This window comes from Lytechinus variegatus, chromosome 6, assembly GCF_018143015.1.
Source record: "Lytechinus variegatus isolate NC3 chromosome 6, Lvar_3.0, whole genome shotgun sequence".
Taxonomy (NCBI): Eukaryota; Metazoa; Echinodermata; class Echinoidea; order Temnopleuroida; family Toxopneustidae; genus Lytechinus; species Lytechinus variegatus.
Genome location: NC_054745.1, coordinates 16,699,973 through 16,720,498, shown reverse-complemented (window position 1 = coordinate 16,720,498; position 20,526 = coordinate 16,699,973). Strand labels below are relative to the sequence as shown.

The 20,526-nt window shown below is 36.4% G+C and overlaps 2 protein-coding genes and 1 long non-coding RNA gene across 3 annotated transcripts; 1 reads left to right on the top strand and 2 right to left on the bottom strand.

Moving 5' to 3' along the window:
- Positions 1–605: 605 nt before the first annotated feature.
- On the bottom strand, positions 606–1,762 carry LOC121417591. The gene is made up of 2 exons (XM_041611328.1): positions 1,450–1,762; positions 606–883 (listed from the first exon to the last, which is right to left on the bottom strand). Exons 1-2 carry the CDS (start codon positions 1,694–1,696, stop codon positions 606–608), a joined length of 525 nt encoding a protein of 174 aa, XP_041467262.1. The 5' UTR covers positions 1,697–1,762.
- Positions 1,763–5,010: 3,248 nt separating this feature from the next.
- On the bottom strand, positions 5,011–14,693 carry LOC121416540 (ankyrin repeat domain-containing protein 29-like). Its single transcript, XM_041610032.1, has 2 exons — positions 13,993–14,693; positions 5,011–5,690 (listed from the first exon to the last, which is right to left on the bottom strand). Exon 2 carries the CDS (start codon positions 5,686–5,688, stop codon positions 5,101–5,103), a length of 588 nt encoding a protein of 195 aa, XP_041465966.1. The 5' UTR covers positions 5,689–5,690; positions 13,993–14,693; the 3' UTR covers positions 5,011–5,100.
- A 4,610-nt stretch (positions 14,694–19,303) lies between these two features.
- LOC121416539 lies at positions 19,304–20,075 on the top strand. The gene is made up of 2 exons (XR_005970195.1): positions 19,304–19,630; positions 20,045–20,075. It is a non-coding gene; the product is annotated as an uncharacterized LOC121416539 (long non-coding RNA).
- Positions 20,076–20,526: the final 451 nt, after the last annotated feature.

Below are 20,526 nucleotides of genomic sequence, written 5' to 3'. Positions count from 1 at the left end.
TCAAAATCCATATTTTATAATTCTAACTAGAAATCTGAAGTACAAAACTCCGAAGACTAATTTTGCCTGCCCAATTGACCTTCGGCGCGGCAGCGCTATATATTTGTCTGACGCGGCCGGAGCTCCCACTTCCCGCCGTTTGTGAATCGGGACTCTCTGATCTACCAGCTGAGCCAACACAACCGTTGAAATGATTGATATGGTGTATTGATGTTATAACCAACATGCAATTACAGATGTGAAAAGTTTACTTTACTTGAGGTAATTGTAAAAAATCATCCTGGTTTTTATTTACAACGGTGCTAATATCTTTAAGCAGAATTATCTTAAATAATTGTGATGATAAGAGCAATACTGATTATGACAGTGATAATTATATTAAAAATGATAACAATAATAATAATACTATCATTAATGGTGAAATGGTTCAGAGCGCTTCAATCATCACGTCAACCAATAGCATTCAAGTAATTTTGTTCTACCCGCGAACATTCACCTCATATGGCTGGAGGGTGGAAAATTATCAATCAACAATTTCTCAAATGATAAAGGTCTTCGGGTTTTCAGAGCTGTATTTATTTGGCGAATGAATGATAATTCTGAACTTATATGGAGCGACGATGTTTAATACTGACCGCTTCGTTTCCAGGTAGGTCGTTACACAACTGAAGATTAACTGCAAGCTCTTGTCCTCTTTTGATCCTGTCTGGGACGTATGGAGTACACATTATCCGCTGTCGAATCACCTGTTGTTCGAGTGGAATCAGAACCCACCACTCTGCACAGTGGCTGATGTACAGCTCAAGATGTCTTTCGTAAAGTCTGCAGTATGGTGGTGTTTCTGGTGAGTTGGATGATTGCTTCCTTAGAGTTTTCGGTAGATCTTGTTTTACCAATACCGAAGAGAGAAAAGATCAATGAAATTCACCTCATCACGACTTTCAGAAAGTCATAATGGTTATTAATTGTATAAATATCAGGAACGGTATTATAAGTGAAATAATTACCTGCTTTAGGAAGCTGATATATTGAATGATGACAATGCGCTGTTAATTTGTTTCTATAACAAACACGTGAACACATTATCAATAATGCACAAAGCATTTTCATTCCTTTGATCCAAGATAAAAAAAAAGAAATGCATGGAAATACGGCTTTGTCAATTAAGGGCCGTGCCAGGAATCGAACCCCGGACTTTCAATGTGTATTCGGGCGGCTTAGACCACTCGGCCGGCACCACACCGTTGATAGTGCGAATGATTACGAACGCTGCCACTTATAATTTTACTGATTGTAGTGATGATCTTAAAAATGTCAAATTTGATATTTGGTTTTATATATAGGTTAGCGTCAAAGTCATTTTAAGAAAAAAAACCCTAAATGATTTACTGTACAGTTACCAATAATACGTATATTGTTTTACTCCAATATCAATCTTCATGGACTTACCCTTGATAGAGTCCCACACACGACAAACGATGTCTGGTTTTACTTGCTCTGGATGGACGACCAAGGAAGAGTGTGGTATAGTGATCGTAACAGGTTGGTTGAAGATCAAAGTTTGAGGGTCACACTTGATCCCATAGCAGACCATTGATTCACCTTCAGTGATATCGACACAGGTATTTTCTCTACAGATGGTTAGGGTGATCTGACAAGAAACATCAGGTGGAACCGCTCCAGGAGGAAGGTACATTGATATTCCATGGTCTTCTAGATTGATTTCTTGACTGGAATTTCTGTTGACTTTGACAGAGGCAGCGTTAGAGTTCGATTGCCGATCTGTGATATATGCACGTATACAAGGTGAACAAAAAGGTCACGGTACACAAAATGTAGAGGAACAAACCTGCATTTCAGCCAATGAAATGGAATAATAATCAAACAATTTTACAATGTATATAATCCTATCAAAAGCTAACTAACCCTTGTGTTGTGATCTCGGTTATTCAAATTCGTTCAAAATGGTTTGTTTTTAGATTAAAGAATCAATCGAGGCATAAAGACGAATGACAAACGTTTTGACATCAATAAGGCATAGAATATTGTAAAGTAAAACCCAACACAAAAGCAACGATTATCACATAGCATAAGATGAACGATTACAGAACATTGACCATACGACACGAGGTCATCGACCACAATCAAAGAAAAAAGCATTTAAAAATTCGCTAATATATAAACGATAAAGTTTTAAAATCAATATGATTCATAAGTAGTCAGATACATGAATTATGCAAAAAAAATCAGAACACTGATTTCCAGATCGTAAAAAAGCATTAAGAATAGGAATGAATAGGAATGAGAGACAGAAGGCGGAGTTGGTAGGAATATGGGGAAAAGATAAAGGAAATGCATTGAGAGATTTGATATAAAATCACAAAGAGATAAAGAATTATGATGATGTATAGGTAGGAATAACGAGAGCGAGAAGAATAAGAACAAAAAGAGAAGAAGTGGAAGGGTAAGAAGAATAAAAGGTGGAAGAACAATACCATAATAAACGAGAGGAAAAGAGAGCTATAATGGGGGGAAAAAATAAATACAAAATAAATATACATAATTAGAGTAAAAACAGCAACCCTCTTGTTCCTAAAGTAGACAAATGGAATGTTTTTCCATGAACGATCAGTCGGTCAACAAGATATATATCAACGTGCAGTCTGCGACGAATTCGGTGACGATTTCTTGTTTCATATTTCAGAGATGCTCTTACCTCTAGTAGACTGTGCACCATCCAAGGCAGGTGATCTGCAGTAAGCAATTAATACAAAATCATTCAACTTCTAATATCTTGAACCATATTTACTACATAAACTGCATTAAAATCATTTAGAACATTCAAAAGAAAACCGTTTGTTTTGGATGGACTTCTGATAATAATACATCAGTGAAAAATATTCACTTATTATGTGCCATTTTAAATTGCAAACTTTGTTTTTTTAGAGCTACACGAACTAATTAAACCCATAGAATATTGAAAGGACTATTCCATCTCAACAGAAAATCGGTTTGAATGATAAGATAAACTCCACACTATTAAACACTGAATATTTAATCAAAATTGTTTAAAATAAGGTTTTATCTATTAAAGTTTCGTTCGATTAAAAAATAGCATTTGTACACTATGCACATTCTGGTCGGCATGCAAAAGAGGGGACTGGTGATGTCACCCCTTGCTATTTCCTCTGTATATCATTATATAAAATATTCTAGATTTTCTCTTCATTCTCATATGAAGCAAGGTTTCATTCCACCCTGAGCGTGTGGTATTACCATTGCTTTAACGATTTTATGGTTCAGTCAAGATGGTCCTCTTTGTTAAATCTGTAAAATTGAAATATTACATATTTCAAAGAATAGAAATATAAAAGGAAGAGTTAGGAACATCGACTCTTTCATCTACATGTCACTGATATGTGCATGTAGATTTTTTTAATGAAAAATAAGCAAAACTTAAAAAATATAATATAATTTTACATTCGATTGTGATGAAATTTCCAATGTTGTGCTTGCTTGATTTTCCTCTGATTTGTTTTTTTTCTGGAGTGGACTTGATCTTTGACTTGAAAATACATGTATATCAGAATCCGTTTGTACTGGAAATTTAGTTTAAAGAAAGTAATTGTTCACCTTGCCAATATCATCTGTCTGATCATTTCATCATTTGCATAGTGGATTGGTAGGCAACCTGCTTCATCCTTGATATCAATCCTGGCTCTATTTTCTAAGAGATAGAGCACCAATGCCTTTTCAGGAGATAACCTGCCACTGTAGTATTCTTCTGATACCTGCAAAGGATAATTAACTAATTTATGGGGTAAGTATGTATACAGCATTCAAATTCCCCGTCCTTGTTTTGTTATTTAAGTACAAATTATAGAATTTAAACCTTATTAGTTCATAAAGTGTTTGATGTCATTAATATTTCTGATAGGATCAATGATAAAAGAAATTAAGGTATGAATAAAATATTAACTTCTCACAAATTTAATTAAGTGTAAAATAGTCATATGATTTTTCGTTACATATTTGTAAGTTTGTATCGTATTGCAATTAGCAGCGGATGCCGGAAATGCCATGATGATTGTACTCAGTTGACTTAAATGTTATAAAATCCAAGTGTATACTGAAACTGAGGCAAATGTCTTTTTCAAGACTAACCTTTCTGAGTGTTTCGGTGTCTTCAACATTCCTTTTTCTTTGGTAGCATAATTTGATAGCTTTATGAAGACATGTCTGACCGTCATTAGTCTGTACATCGAGATGAAATCCTTTAGCAATCATCCTCTCAATGATGGATGTATGTCCGTGCATCACAGCTAGATGGATGGCCACTGAATCATTCTGGATTGACAGAATTATGTAAACGTAGTTAGAAAAATAAGCGTTCTTGTATATTGTAGGGAAATCAGCATTTTTTTATCTATGCCATACAGTTTATTTTACAGAAATCAATTCATTTGGTAAAATCTTCCTTGAATACCAAACTGAAATTATTAACTTTTATTTTTGTAATGGTAATCAAAGTATCTTTTTTCTGTTGTACTGTTTTCCGAATTTTGCGGAACAAGCATGTTTGCAAATTACATCAATATTCTATACAGTTTAAAAGATTCATTCATTGGCAATTAGTTGCAGAATGACCAAACGGCACCATTTCAGCTATTTATAACTCCATGAAAGAACATTATAAGATGTATGTATCGCCTACCTTAGCATCCCTGTTGTCAACTAGAACATCAACAATATCTCTGTACCCGAGGCTTATGGTTTGATGTAAGGGTGTCTGGCCGTGAATGTCTTCTGTATCACATCGCGCTCCACCCGTAAGTAGGACTTTAACAACCTCAGTGTAACCATTCTGAACGGCGATATGTAAGGCAGTTGTCCCTTCCTTGTCACCCTTATTGACATCACATCGTTGACTGATCAGATGTTTGACGACGTGAATATTACCATTCTTAGCAGCACGGTGTAATGCCGTCCAACCACTATTATCCTCCTTATTGACCTCAGCTCCTTGACTAATCAGATATTTGATGACGTCAATAAGATCATTGTTAACAGCATGGTGTAATGCAGTCAAACCATCCTTATCTACCTTATTGACCTCAGCTCCTTACTGATCAGATATATGATGATGTCAATATGACCATTGTTAGCAGCATGGTGTAATGCAGTCAAACCATCATTATCCACCTTATTGACCTCAGCTCCCTCACTGATCAGATATTTGATGACGTCAATATGACCATTGTTAGCAGCACGGTGTAATGCAGTCAAACCATCGTTATCCTCCTTATTGACCTCAGCTCCCTCACTGATCAGATATTTGATGACGTCAATATGACCATTGTTAGCAGCACGGTGTAATGCAGTCCGACCATCATTATCCTCCTTATTGACCTCAGCTCCCTCACTGATCAGATATTTGATGACGTCAATATGACCATTGTTAGCAGCACGGTGTAATGCAGTCCGACCATTATTATCCTCCTTATTGACCTCAGCTCCCTCACTGATCAGATATTTGATGACGTCAGTATGACCATTAATAGCAGCACGGTGTAATGCTGTCAAACCATCGTTATTCTCCTTATTGACCTCAGCTCCCTCATTGATCAGAGATTTGATGACGTCAATATGACCAAGGTAAGCAGCACGGTGTAATGGAGCCCAAGCCATACCTGTAGCTCCGACAAAAAACAATGTTTAATTCTAGAACAATTGTAAATTATTTGTTTTTCGTTGGATGGATGAGTTACCTTCAGAAAGGAATAATCTCAGATATACATGAACATCACAATAATACATTATTCTTAAAGGAACTATTAGATACTACCAGTGTTGTAGTCAAGGCTCAAACTTCCAAGGCCAAGGCTTTAATACCCAAGGCCAAGGCTTCAATAACCAAGGCCAAGGCATGGAAACACAGGGCCAAGTTCAAGGCCTGAAAACCTCAAGGCCAAGGCATTTTCAAACTTTCAATACATGGAACAATGAGGCAACATATTCATTAGATGGGCTGATGATTTCACACTTTCCATTTTCTTACGTTATTACATAAAATAACATGTCTCCCTTATAATAAAATAAGTTGCAGCAATAAACATCTAATGCACTAAATCGGTTGTCAATCCAATTTGTCTAGTTCTTGGAGAAAAAAATGAATAAACCTCATTTCATGATAAAATACAAAAGAACAAGTGGGGATGTGACATCATTAGCACACCTAATGAATATTCATGATGACTGTTTTCACAAAATATTGCTAAACTTTAAAATTCAATTACTTTGGTATTTGTCATCCAATTTTGATGAAATTTTCTGCATTTTGCTCAGTGAATTCTACTCTACTTGTTAAACTATAAATACTTTTAGTCTGAACCATCCCTTTAAGGCCTAAACCATTCTTGTTGGTCAAAGACAATAATACAAGGAAAACCCTAATGGAATAGAAATCAACCTTGTTATCATTATTTAGAGTTAGCCATTGTCATTTTTTATTCACGCAATCTGCTTACGATGACAATCCTTCTCCTGCAAATTGGGAATATCATATAGTTAATCAGTTTTGTCTGGAATTATTTTTTAAGTACTCTTTATTTATGATTCATGCCAAAAATGCTAACATATTATGTTTATTATGTTATGAAAAATGTATTATACAAATGTTATGGCTGTAGAAGAAAACGATAAATCAAATCAAATGTTTAAAGTCTGAAATTTTTTTGTCAAAACTGCAGTCAGATCTGTCAGAATTATCCCTGTCATAAAATGACTATAATCTTTATCATAATCATTATTATAATTATTGATATTGTTATTATCATCATTATTCATGATTACCAATAAATAATGTTTTCATTCCCTTCTCTTTGTTACATAATTATGTGATGATAATTATTGATAATGGTGATAATCACAATTGATGGCTCTGCTAGTACATTTACTACTACAGCTGCTGCTACTGCTGACTGGTAGTATTGACCATTTGTGTCATTAGATATACAGAACAATTGAAACATTTAAAAGTAAATAAAGTACAAAACACAAAATGCCTTAAAAAGCCTTGAAAATGCCTTGAAATTTAAAGGCTCAAAATCTTCAAGGCCAAGGCTTTGAAAAAGTAGGCCTTAAGGCGCCTTAAGGCCAAGGCCGAGCATCAAGGCACTACAACACTGGATGCTATGTCAATCATGTTTTCAGATGTTACCCCGAGTCATCATGTTTTGGTCGATGGAATGTTTAAGAGTAATGCGGATAACTCAATAAAAATTGCGTTCACAAACTCCGAAAATAAGCCGCATTATTTTTACGTCCTAAAAAAGGCGGATAATCGTCATGACAACTGGACACGCCCCTTCCGATGCGGTTGTGTTGGAAAAGGGTGACCTTGCTGCTATTATGCGGATAACTCTGGTCCTCCTCCAATTTTACGACCAAATTATGCTGCTATTTGCCGCATAATTGGGTTTATTAAGGGGTATGATACCCCTTTCGTAAACCCAATTATCAAATCTCCACATTCTCGACTATCCATTTCTTCCTTTCTTCTCTCCACTGTTTCTTCAGGGGGGGGGGGGCACTTCCATTTACGAGTGGATACCATGCACGAACATGGGGTTTCGAAAAGCACCCTAAACACGTAATTTTAATATTCTGAAAATGCACTCCGTAACAAGTATCGGCGTGTGAAACCCTGCCCTTAACAAGTATTGGAAACAAAATGATACCCTTGGCAAATATTCCCTGAAATGAACCCCTAAACAAGTACAGGATTTTTTTTTTTTGTTACGGGTCCTTCGGTCGTCGGCTTTATCTTATTTGGTTTAGTACGACCCACCTTCTACACCTCTCACAAATCGGACTCTAAACACGAAGTGTTGGGGCAGAAAGTACATCCTTTATAAAACATTTTGATTGTGTTTTATCATCCCTGCAAATTCGACCCTAAACACGTAGTTTTCCTAGCGAAATAGATACCCTTTTTTCATTATTTTTGTGTTTTTGACACCCTTATCACGTTACGTACGTAACGTGTCCTATCGTGAAAAATACATCCTTTTTACGTGTTTTTTTTTGGTCGCGCATGGTATCCACTCGTCAATGTAAGTGGCCCCCGGGCTGTTTCTATTACTCCACATGGTGTACCGTAAACCACATCAGCAATTACACAAATAAACTATGAAAGAGAAGATTTTCTTCTGTCAAGCATGTACGAATTTTTTCCCTACAAAACGAGGCCTCGGAACGATTTTTAAAATGGGAGAGGGGGGGGGGGGGTGAGACGAAATTCGGTGCTGACCATGCACTCTAAAAACAAATCAGTCAAAAATGACTAGTTAATAGGGTCAGCTAGTTTCTGACTAGAAGAGTCTGAAAAAATCACAATTAGATGGTCATTTTTACTTTTTTGTACACGGTTTTGGAAAAAGTGGAGTGGGGGCGGAGGCCCCCTCAAGCCCCCCCCCCCCGGTTCCGCAGCCCTTCAAATTATGGAACCATGTTTATGTGTACACGTATACATGTAATGTAGATGCTGCCTTTAATAAGTGCGCTTTTCGAGATGAGGGCTTCATTTAGACGATATTCTACATATATATTGTCAAAAGAAAATAAACGGTTGGGCAACTTCGACAGGCCACCGTCACGTACACGAACTTATTTTATGAGATATAAAACAATGCCTTCTATGTTTTTTTTTTCTTCAAGAGGAGAACGCAAAGAGGCTTTACTGTGTGTAGTAGAAATGCATCTTTCTTCCGATTGGGCACTAAAATATTTAAATTAACATAGAGTGGAATCAATAAAGGGCTGTGTGGCTGTTCTTCAATGTACCACAGCTCCTCTACGTGTCAATTGTAGAGTATTTTCTCCTCAATCTATTCCAAGATATCAATACAAACAAAAATAATCTTTTAAGAGTTCTAAAGACAATAAACTATTTTTCAATACATAAAACCAAAAAGGGAAAAGGTATCCTAGGCATGCTCTTGTTGGGTTATAGCCTTTACTGTGCTAGAGAACTATTACAAACGGCAGAACAACAATAACAATAATAATGATAATAGTAATAATAATAGTAATATTAATAATAACTATAATAATATCAATAGTGATTAATGTAAATATACGATATTTTTTTTTTATTTAAAGTCGAAATACGGAGAGGGGATGGGGGTAAATTCGGCGGGCTTCCGTGGGCGTAGGCTTAAATAAACAAACTTTCTTCAGGAATCATGTTTTTTTAATGTTTATTGTTTTCATGTTGACTGATGTCTCATACTCATACATCTGTCTTTTTCAAGTCGAATATATTAATAGCTCTATGATTATACATGTCAAACTGGTTTTGTAAAGTGGCGGGAATGCGGGGGATGCAGTTTTGCCACTTCGGGGTCTCCAAAAGATATATATTTTAATAAAGTTAAAACATGGATTGAGGTAAGATAAATTCGTCATGATTCATGTGCCATCAGAGCTTCATTAAAGCAGTAACCTGCAAAACAATGTTTCCTGTAAATTTTCCAAGAAAAACTAATTAGAAACAAATAAAACAAAATTAATAGTGTTTTACCGATACCGAAATGCATTTTGCCCGTATGTATCATAGATTACGGTGTGGCAGACACACCACCAAAAGCGATACGAGAAGCCTATGGAAGCTATTGTGTTGAGATTGTGTTATCTGGAATGACATACCATTGATCGCTTTATTGTCCGACTCGTGAGTGTGACTGTGACAAAGAGGTTGTTTTGGTCTCGTTTTAGCGCAATATCACGTCATACATTTTGACATATTTGCCCTCTTTCTAAGCAAATTAAGACACTAATACTGTCATGAAGCATATCGATGTTTTTGCTAATATATATCTCTTTCATGTAGAATGTTGACATTGTGTATTAGTTGCTGTTTTGTAAAGAACAGTTCAGGATTCATGAAAAAATACTCTATTTAAAATTATGATTTGCATAATTTATGTAAATTAGGTAATAATAAACAAGGATATCTCAATTATTTTATGACAATTTTCTTCCCTCTCTTACCTTAAGTCTTTATTTCCAATTTTAGGGCAGTTCTGGTTAAATATGTATTCTTAAATACTTGTTTTCACTATATCGACCTAATATGCAAATTTATGCAAATTTCATGCTTATTTGCATAGATACAGCGTGTCTCTTTGGATGAATCTTTTTCTTTTGACTCAAGGAACATTTGTGCCAAGTGGGACATTTGTACTAAAAAATGCAGCGTTCAACCTCTTAACAAGTCTACTAAGAGAGAGAGAGAAAGAGAGAGAGAAAGAGGGTAGGCATGTTCCATTGATGGCTGAGTGATCAGTTCATGCAAAAACTTTTTGATCAGTGAGTATCATTCGTTATGTGTGTAATGCGTCATGCCTAGCAATGAAAGGAAAGCGATATGGCATTAATAATAGTTATCAATGAACCCTGAAACGTACCTGTTTTGCATAAGCATCTGTGTTCTTGCTGCACTATGATAGTAAGCATCTCAAATTAGTCTGTGACATGTTCGGAAAAGTTTTTAAACCCTTTTTTTTACTAAATTGAAGACGAATATAAAGAATAGAACATAACATTTTAAAAAACGGAACATGTTTCGAGGTGTCGCACCTCATCCTCAGCCTGAAAATTATTAACAGAGTCATTGGTATTTATACAGTTAGGACGTCAAGTAAGAATTTCAAGAATGTTGTTACACAGGATTACAAGGTGTGAATTCAAGGTAAATGGAATGAAGTAAAAAAAAAAATACAAGTCTATGGAGTCATCAGATAGGGGTGGGTTAAATTAAATGGATAACATTATTTGGTAATTGTACACCTGTTGGTTTAGTTGAGGTTGTTTCCATTTGATGAAAAGCCCTTCTTTTATTTTTAGTTGAAAATCTGTTTGAGCAGTATCGAGAATTTTGAAACAGTGGGTATTGCATTCTAACAAGCATTGGGGTGACGATTGCAAGTGTCTCCAGACATGGGAGTTCTTGTCCTTCCCCAGGTGTTCCTGTACTCGTGTCTTATAATGACGCTTGGTTTGACCAATATAGCGAGCTTTACATCTCGCACATGTAAATTGATATATGACACGAGCACGAAGCTCCTGGGGAATGGAGTCTTTCACAGAAAGTAAAGAACTGAGCTTGAAAGATGAGAAAGAAAGAGTAATATGAAGATCTTGGCAATATTGTTAACCATAATGTTGATTCTCTTTTCAAGCTCCTTTGATGCTTTACCAATATATGGTAACTTGAAAAATCTTGTAGTCTTTTTCTCCTGATCATTGTTTGGGTTTTGGATGTTTTGAAAGTATTGGTTTAATGACCTTTCGATCAACCAAGCTGGGTACATGTTTCTGTTCAACACCTTCTTCAAATTCTCGATACAAGTATCAAAGAGATGAGAGTGTCTGCAAATTTTGTAAGCCCCATCTATCAGTGTTCTAATCAAACCGGTTCTGTATTTGTAACAAGTAAAACTGAGAAAATTTGTATACAACCCAGTGTAATTTCTTATGAAAGACTGAAGTAGTATAAACATCTGTGCTATTGTTGATTAAAATATCTAAAAAAGGGCAACTGTCCATGTTCTTCCTTTTCAACAGTGAAATTTATATTGGGATGCCTGGAGTTCAAATAGTCATGAAAAGTTTGTACCTCATCTTCATTGTTAAAAATACAAAACACATCGTCTACATATCTGCGATAGAATGGAACATTGGGTCCTTCAAACTCTTCCAACCATTTCTTTTCATGATGACCCATAAATAGGTTTGCCAGTGTAGGGGCAAGAGGAGAGCCCATAGCAACTCCATCAACCTGGTCATACATTTCACCATTGAATAGGAAATGGGTCTGTTTGGTAGCATATTTGAACAATTCAATCAGTTCATCTTTACTAAAACATACATCATTGTTATACTTCAGAATACTATCAGCAGCAAGTTCAATAGTCTCGTCTACAGGAATATTTGTGAATAAACTAGTGACATCAAATGACACTAAAACTTTTCTTGTAGGTTCTTAGTTTTAAGCTCCTTTATAAAAGAAAATGAATCTTGCGTACAGAATTCATCATTTTTTTACTATTTCAAATTTCTTCTCGCACCCTAGAGGGGGGGGGGGGGGTCGCTGCCATTGGACAGAGGTCAGCATCCGCGACAAATAAAACGCAGGAAAGGGGGTGTTTTTCGCGGGTCGGAGCGGAACGCGAATACAGTGTCAAAAACGCCCCAAATTATGAAAAAGCCCCCTAAATCACAAAGGCCTACAACGCGAACAGAGTTGTGATTTTCACCAACCGCGACGTCAAGGCCGTCAGGGTTCGAATCTCCCAATACTAAATCTGTATCAAACTCAGGAAAGAAATATTTTCCCAACATGACAGAGGTTAAACAATGTTTTAAACATTATTTTTTACATGTGGAATAGAATGTAGAATCTTCCATTCAGTATATTGACCTGCGAGTAAATAGTTATATCATTTTCAAATAAATAAATAAATAATAATTTTTGCTCAATGTGTAAAGTTCGTGAGTTAGCATGAATATAATAACAAGAATTTTTTTTATCAGCACAAGATCAAGGACAAAGTTTACTCTTATTTTTAAAGCCTTGATTAGACTGGATTTGAAGTCCCACCAGGTCATCTCCAACCAACCTATAGAGAAGACAGAATATGGATCGTAAATGAATAGAGGCTTAGAGGGGAAGTTCACCCTGAGGAACAGTTTGCGTTAAAATAGCAGAAAAGATTGTAAAACATTGGTGAATGCTTGAGGATAATACATTAATTATTGAAATACATTTAAAGATTTAAAAAGTTAATAGAATTTCAAGTTTGAGATTTGTGACGTCTTAAACGGGCAGCCGCTCCATATGTTATGTATTATAAAATGCATGAAATCTCGGGGTTTTTTTAGGTTTGTGATGACTTTTTTTTTTATTTGCGTTTAGGAGCGGGTGTGATTAATGTTTTGTGTATTGATATACTCAAGGTACAAGAAAAAACTTTCTATTTTTGAGAAAATGACATTTCATTGACTTTTTAGCATGTTCCAAAGCTGCTCGCATATGACGTCACAAATCAAATACTTTTTTTTATTCTTTGATGGATTTTTTCAAACCTTAAGCAATATTTTTCATCTTTCTGCTATTTTACAATTAACTTTTTGTCAAGGTTAACTTGACCATTGAGCCCGTGTTCAAAAGCTGCTTCAATAAGTATCCGAAAGTCTCCCAGGACAAAATTCTATGAAACCCATTGAACATCCCCTAAATTTTCAATTGCTTTCAAATTGGATTCAATTGGTATCAACGGGTCTCAATAGGTCCAATGAGTCCGTAATTAGATACCAGTTGAGTTCCTGTTGTAGGGTCAATTGGTCTCAATTGGGCAAACTGGCCACATTAGAATTCAATGATGGTCCAATTGATGTCTAATTGGACCAATTGGTCCAATAGGTCTTCAATTGGTCCCCAATAGAATTATAATGGGACCCCTGCAAATGGCCAATTGGTTTCAGACTCATTTTAATTGGACCCACTGGCCACTTGGTCCCCGAATTAGTTTTATTTGGGACCAAGAGTCGATTTGGTCCAACTGGGACAAACAGTCAATTGGTTTCAAAATTAAGGGGACAACGTAACCAATTGGTTTGAATGGGGATCATGACTTTATGATCAGTTTATTTCCATAATACATGCATAAATACAATTTATTTTATTGTTTTGCAATTTACTTTTTTATCATTTACCATTTTCCAGTTAAAACATTAGTTTGAGAAACATGTAAAGAATCAGTAACAAACAATGAAATACCCATAAATGTTGAATGGCTCAATTGCCATAGATTAAAAGTTTATTAGTAGAACACTAACCATAACCAAACCACACTAAATAAGGTACATGTGTACACATGCTTTAAACAAATGCTCAAAAAACTCATATAAATTTACATAATGACATACCTGTAATCTTGGCAGTAGTAAGTCAAAAGTCAACATCGATGCAATCGATGGGTTAGGTTCACCATGGGTTCACATAGTTACAGCTAACGACAGAGTTCTGGCTTCTGGGGATAGGCCTGCTGGTAAGAGTACTACCCCGGGGTACTGCCATCATTCAGTCACATCATGAAAACAATACATTGAATCAAGACCGAGTAATGATGATTTTGATGTAAGAAAATCTCTAGCCTCTTATCGTGACACGAGTATCGTGACAAGAATAGCATTGAAGTTTGAGGAAAGTCCTTGACACAGCTCGGCCCTTTCTGCTCTGGGATTCGCGTTTCTTGTGCTTTTGCGTATGGTTATGGGCGTGTACATAAGGGGTATTCCCCGTTACGTGTAAAATGCAGTCGCCGTACGTGAATTCTAAGTTACGATCTCCAAGTTCTTGGCGTTCTAAAGTTGTCTCGTTTGACTACTCGCTCTCTATAAAATCATTAAAATTAAGTTGTTATTGTGGTGGGTGGCGTCAGAATTGGCTGCTTTGGGGACTCAACTTCGCGGGTGTAATTCTACGAAAGTAAAAATATACTCTAAAGTTTGTATAGATTAGAACTGCACCAAACTATAGCCCTGAGTCTGACGCCATTCGGGCCGCACGCAGTAAGCACCAACCAAAATAACATGAAACTTTTTATTTGTCCCTAATTTACATAACACACATTAATAAAATGATATCATCAGTGACCAATCAGCGACGAATGTATCATCATAGACACTGACTGTGTATCCTCATTACTTATGATTCATACACATCCATGTACTAGGCTACGTGTAAATGTATGTATATCAGTGCATGACTACACTTTGAGTGCAACGAGTGGGGCAAATGTTGAACTATTACGTCCAACTTGAATGCTGATCGTCTGACTCTGGGAAATGAATGGCATTAGAAAATTGCCGGGAAAATGCATTTGTTGTTGATCAGCGTGCGTATAACAGATAATACAAAGTTCTGTGACCTGAAGTTGTATGCACTCTAAGAATAACAATGCAAAGGGAATTTCAACATTTACACAAATCGTTGCAATTTTTGAACAAATAAAACATTAAAAAACAATGCAATGTCACTGCTATCAAGAATTTCTTTCGTTTCCTTCCATATATACACATCTGTGAATGGTTTTATAACGATAAAAAAAAAAAAATGAGCGAATTTATATCAAGATCTCATATTATATATCAAGGGTATCGGCTGGTTTGAGAATGGGGAGGTGCACATCCTAAGGAGAGGATCTATATAGAAATGGTATTTGGGTGCACATCTTAGAGAGGTGGAATAAAGATTTGGAATATAAGATGTTTCTGTTTCTGGTAACTCCCTCAAGAACTCGGCAGGACAACGTATTTGCTGGTAAACGCCAAGCTGGTATTTAACCAATTACCTGGGAACAATCTTACGTCTAGCTTAATCAGTCATAGGCACTGGCCTTATCGACGACAGATATTGCTCTCGGGCTTTTTGTGTGGGTTCGAACTCACAACCTTGCGATTATGAGTCCAATGCTCTAACCACTGGCCCACATGACCTCTCTAGAAAGCAGAAGTGCTACAAATTTCTTTGTTGCTTGCCAGGGTCGGAACTCCTCTGCCTCAATGGGAGGGTGCACATGCACCCCTGCCTACGCACCGTTGATAACATGCAATGAAACATCTATGTAATTTTACAGCATACACACATCGTAGACCTTAACATTTCCCTTCAAACCACACCCAATACAAACGTACCCCCTGACACACACACAAACACCTTTCACCTTTAAGTATTGGGTTTGACTGTGATGGTTTCTTGTCAATTTGAGTGAGCTGATTCCGAATCTGAATGATGCCACTCGTGTAACCTTGGGAATTTTCTGCAGATTGGCAAAATCCAATATGGCCGCCAAAATATTAAAATTGCCCATGAACATCATGAACTTGCCCACACATTTGCTTTAAAGTACATGCAATTGAGCTGCCGGAGTGAAATACAAAGAAATGATTTTTGACAAAATATTTATTTTCTCGATATTTAAAATGGCCGCCATAATGAGTTTATACAACATTTTGCACTTACTTTACTCTTAAACTTATGCAATTTTAAGAGTCAAATGTAAATTTCTTTCAAAATTATCTGTCCCCAGTAACAATGTATCTAATACATTGGGGCCTTGTCGGCCATTTTGAAAGGCATTTATCACCTTCTCGACCAATATGATATGTATTTAGTTAAAATCACATTCAAGACAATATTTTACTTATACATAACAGTTACGTGCATTTTGGGTTCTCATTCTTGTGAAAATTAGTTTACCTATCCGCTTAATAGTACATAATTTAGTTAGGGCTTGTAGCGGCCATTTTGAAAGTCAACGTCGGAGAGAAAATTATATATTTCATAAAAATCACGTTTTCAAACAATATTGGCATACAGCAGCTTCTTTTTGCCAATATTGGCATACAACAGAATTATTTGGATTCCATAGTCAGGCAAAACCGAATTTTTATGAAATTGTTTGTCCCCATTTACATTGCAGACTGTGTATGGATTCCAAGCCTCACAGCCATACTCTAGTTGGGGGCGCACTAAGGATGGGCGGGCCCTTGTCTTCACATCTGTTGTACAAGAGGACAGGAGCCGATTACACGAAAGGGTCTTTCCAAGGACTGTCTTTCGTGTCGCCCATCTTTTATGAAACGCTATAAGCGGGGTGTTTCTGAAATTTATGATAAAGAATAAGATTCGTTATCTTGCTTTTAAATCAAATTTTATACAATTTCATGATATATCACATCATTTTATAAACAAATATTTTGTTTATTTTATTGGACGAATGAAATATGTTTGCAAATGATTTATTTAAAATGCGTTTCACATGGCGCATCATAAAAGATGCGAGACACGAAAGACGGTCCTTGCAAAGACCCTTTCGTGCAATCGGCCCCAGAGTCCTACGCAGGAGACCAAAAGTACGACTTGCTTTCTGCCGGACGAGTTGGCAATGTTTGTTCCATCGCAGATCAGAAGAAACGGTATCACCCAAGTACTTGTAGTTGCTAACCATGCTAACACTCGGGATTACACTATTTGTCAGATGATACTCCTGGAAGTTGGGAGTGCATGTGAGTGTAATAGTTGACACTGCACACTTTTTGATGTTGAAGTCCATCATCCATTTTGTAACGCGCAAAGTTCATAAAGAGTAGCGAGCGCAAAAAAATAGCATGTTAATTAAAACGATTTTAATTTTGTGAAAGATTTTGACTTGATATACAGAAGATGTCATTCCCAATAAACTTCCTGAAATTTCTCACTGCACTTTCTGAAGCAATCCTGGGAAAGAGCAAACTTCCAGGAAATTCATTAAGAGTAGAATGGAAGTACTGCATTGATGTAACACTTAAAGCAGAAGTAAGGTTTCTCCTCCTACAAAAACATGCATATTTTACTAACCGCATCGTTTCAGGAAACTTTTTTTTATCATATTTTATTATTTTAAAATATTCAAAACGGTATAAATAATTTTTTCCTTTTAATTGTAACAAGGAAGTTTAATTTTTTCATTCGAACATTTTTTTTTGTTTGAAAAAAGTATCAAAACATTGCATTTTTTATATAATCAAATGGAGTTAAAAGATTGACAGGCAAAATATTCACCAAGAAAAATTAAGATATTTATAATCGATTACAATGCGATCAGAAATAGCTACAACGGGTGTGATAAATGTTATGTGTATTGATATACTCAAGGTACAATGATAAAAAAAAAATTCTGTTTTCTCAGAAAGTGACATTTCATTTATTTTTTTTAGCACGAACCAAAGCCGCTCGCAAAGGACGTCACAAATCAAATACTTTTTTTATTCTTTGATGGAATTTTTTCAAACCTTAAGCATACTTTTTTTTACTCTTTTCTGCTGTTTTTACAGTGAACTTATTGTCAGGTTGAACTTTCCCTTTAAGCCTGCGTTCAGAATCAGCTTCAGTAATGATATGTAAGTCTGCTACAATACAATACAAATAGATCTACTAAAGTATGGCTTTACAAAAGTAAAGTTATAAGCTCAGTCTCCCTCTCACGTCCTTGGTGGGTGTTTCATAAAGCTGTTCGTAAAGTTACGAACGACTTTATGCACGACTGGAACATGTTCTTAGGTCATAATTCAGTGCATACAGTCATTCATATCTTACGAACAGCATCATGAAACACCCACCAGGGGGGTGCTTCACAAGGATTTAAGTATGACTTAAGTCACACTTAATGCCGACGCGTACATGATATGCAACGCGCGATCTTATTGAGAGATACGCAGTAGTGCGCGTCCTCATGGCACGATCTGACCAATGTGGTCAAGCCTTTCATACCGTACGCAACTCGGCATTTAAGTGCGACTCTAAGTCATACTTAAATCTTTGTGAAACACCCCCAGGTTTCATTCATATTTACTGCATGGGCATGGCAAAATGTATACCTTTAAGAGTCTACACATCTATTAAATCTAGTAGAAAGGGCTATTATTAAAACTACGACGCACAAAACTCATACACAATTACATAATGGCGTACCTGTAATCTTGGCAATAGTAAGTCAAAACTCAGCATCGATGCAGTCGCGGTTCACTTACAGCTAACGACAGAGTTCTGGCTTCTGGGGGATACTGAGGCTAGCTGTTGAAGTACTATCCAAAAAAATGATGTAACATGACATGGTAATCCATTCTCAGTCATATCATGAAAACAATACATTGGATCAAGATCCAGTAACGATGAATAAGATGCAAGAAAATCTCTAGCCTCTTATTGTAGCAAGAATAGCATTAAAGATTTAGGAAAGTCCTTGACCCAGGTCCTATGCTGCGAGATTCGCGATCGTTTTTGCGTATGATTATGAAATGCAGCCGCCGTGCTTGAATTCCACCGATCTCCAAGTTCTTGGCGTTAAACTGAGTTGTCTCGCTTGACTACTAGCTTGATTTTTATAAAATCATTAAAATTGAGTTGTTATCTTGGTGGATGGCGTCAGAATTGGCTGCTTTGCTTGCTCAACTACGCGAATGTAATCCTACGAAAGCAAAAATATACTCTAATTGAAATTAGATTTAATTGCACTAACTTAGCCCCGAGTCTGACGCCCATAGGCGGCGGACGCTGGGGTGACAAAGGGGGGGGGGGGGGGGACGGTCCCCCCCCCTAAATTTTTTTTGATTTTTTTTTTGCTTGTCAACTTTTTCTCCTGCGTCCCCCCCCCCCCTAAGTTCACGTGGACCCCCCTAAAAACTTGTGTTTCCCGCTGTCAGAAAACTACCCTTCTTTGTAACCAAATACTTTTTCTTCATTTCAGATATACAGGAGCTGCAATTCGCTTTTCTTTGTAATGCAAATAAGTTGCTAGAGCAGGAGTGTGAGTGGTAGTGAGAGTGACTCTAGGATGGTTGAGCGGATTTGAATGAGTGTGTACAAGTGAATGGGTTGTATGTGAGGGGTTTCTCAGTTTGTCTCACTGCTAATTGAGGAAGCCATTTAGGTGGTCATAGAGGAAAGACTTCTAGCATGTCCATTCCTTATCAGCCATGTTACTGAATTTATTTTGAAGCCAAGCACTACCAAAGCTGAATTGTAAGTTATAAATTGTCTTGTTTTCACACTTATAAAGTGATGTGTTATTCTCTGATGAATTTGATATTGAATTTTAAGGATGTTTTAGTATAAAGACTGGAGTTGTATCAGGCATAATGTGTGAAGATAGATCGATGATTGATTAATAATTGCCGCTCAGGATTAATCCTGATTTATAGTGGTCTCGTTACTGCATGTAAATTAGTTAACATTTCATTCAGTAAAACAAGTATTTACCTTAATCTTTAACTTCACTTAGATATTTCTAAATGATGATTTGCTTGTGATTTTATTGTTATTTGATCTAAAGTAATTGTGGGTGTCAAACAGAAATAAACTGTTACAATTGTATTATATAGAGGTAAGGTATTATTTGCATATCGCTATCTATGGAAGTTTGGATTGTAATTACAGGTGGCTCCTCCCTTTGGGGACTAGGACAGAGTATAAAGCCAACTGAAGGGTTGGACAGCGTGTGACAGAACTTCCCCCTCCTGTGTGATGAATTTATAACTTCGTGAATCTCGCAATACTGAGTGAGAGATGATGGCGTCAAGCCTCTGTGTGGTGGGGAACTGTTATGGAATCTTCGTGCTGTACCCATTTGCAACTCGCTAATCTTCAAAAGGAAAGTAAGAACAGTACCATCTGGCTATTACATGTCCGCACTACTTGCTTTGCCTAAAGCAAGGAACATTTACTTCAAAATCTCCGGACCTTGAACTCTAGCCAGCTTCCATAGAAGTCACACACAATTTTATTTAAACGATTTGATTTATGCAAGACTGGTTACTGAACATAATTTCCTGGTTATATATTTGTAGTATTTAATTATATTCTGATTGACATCCAATTTTAAGTAACTGTGATTTCATTAATTGCATCATAAGTACTCT

Excerpts from the sequence above, each read along its gene's own strand:
- LOC121417591 (XM_041611328.1), bottom strand. The coding sequence starts at position 1,696 with ATGTACCTTCCTCCTGGAGCGGTTCCACCTGATGTTTCTTGTCAGATC. Across the intron at positions 884-1,449 it reads TGTGTGGGACTCTATCAAGG|ATCTACCGAAAACTCTAAGG; the intron begins GTAAGTCCATGA and ends TGGTAAAACAAG.
- LOC121416540 (XM_041610032.1), bottom strand. The coding sequence starts at position 5,688 with ATGGCTTGGGCTCCATTACACCGTGCTGCTTACCTTGGTCATATTGAC.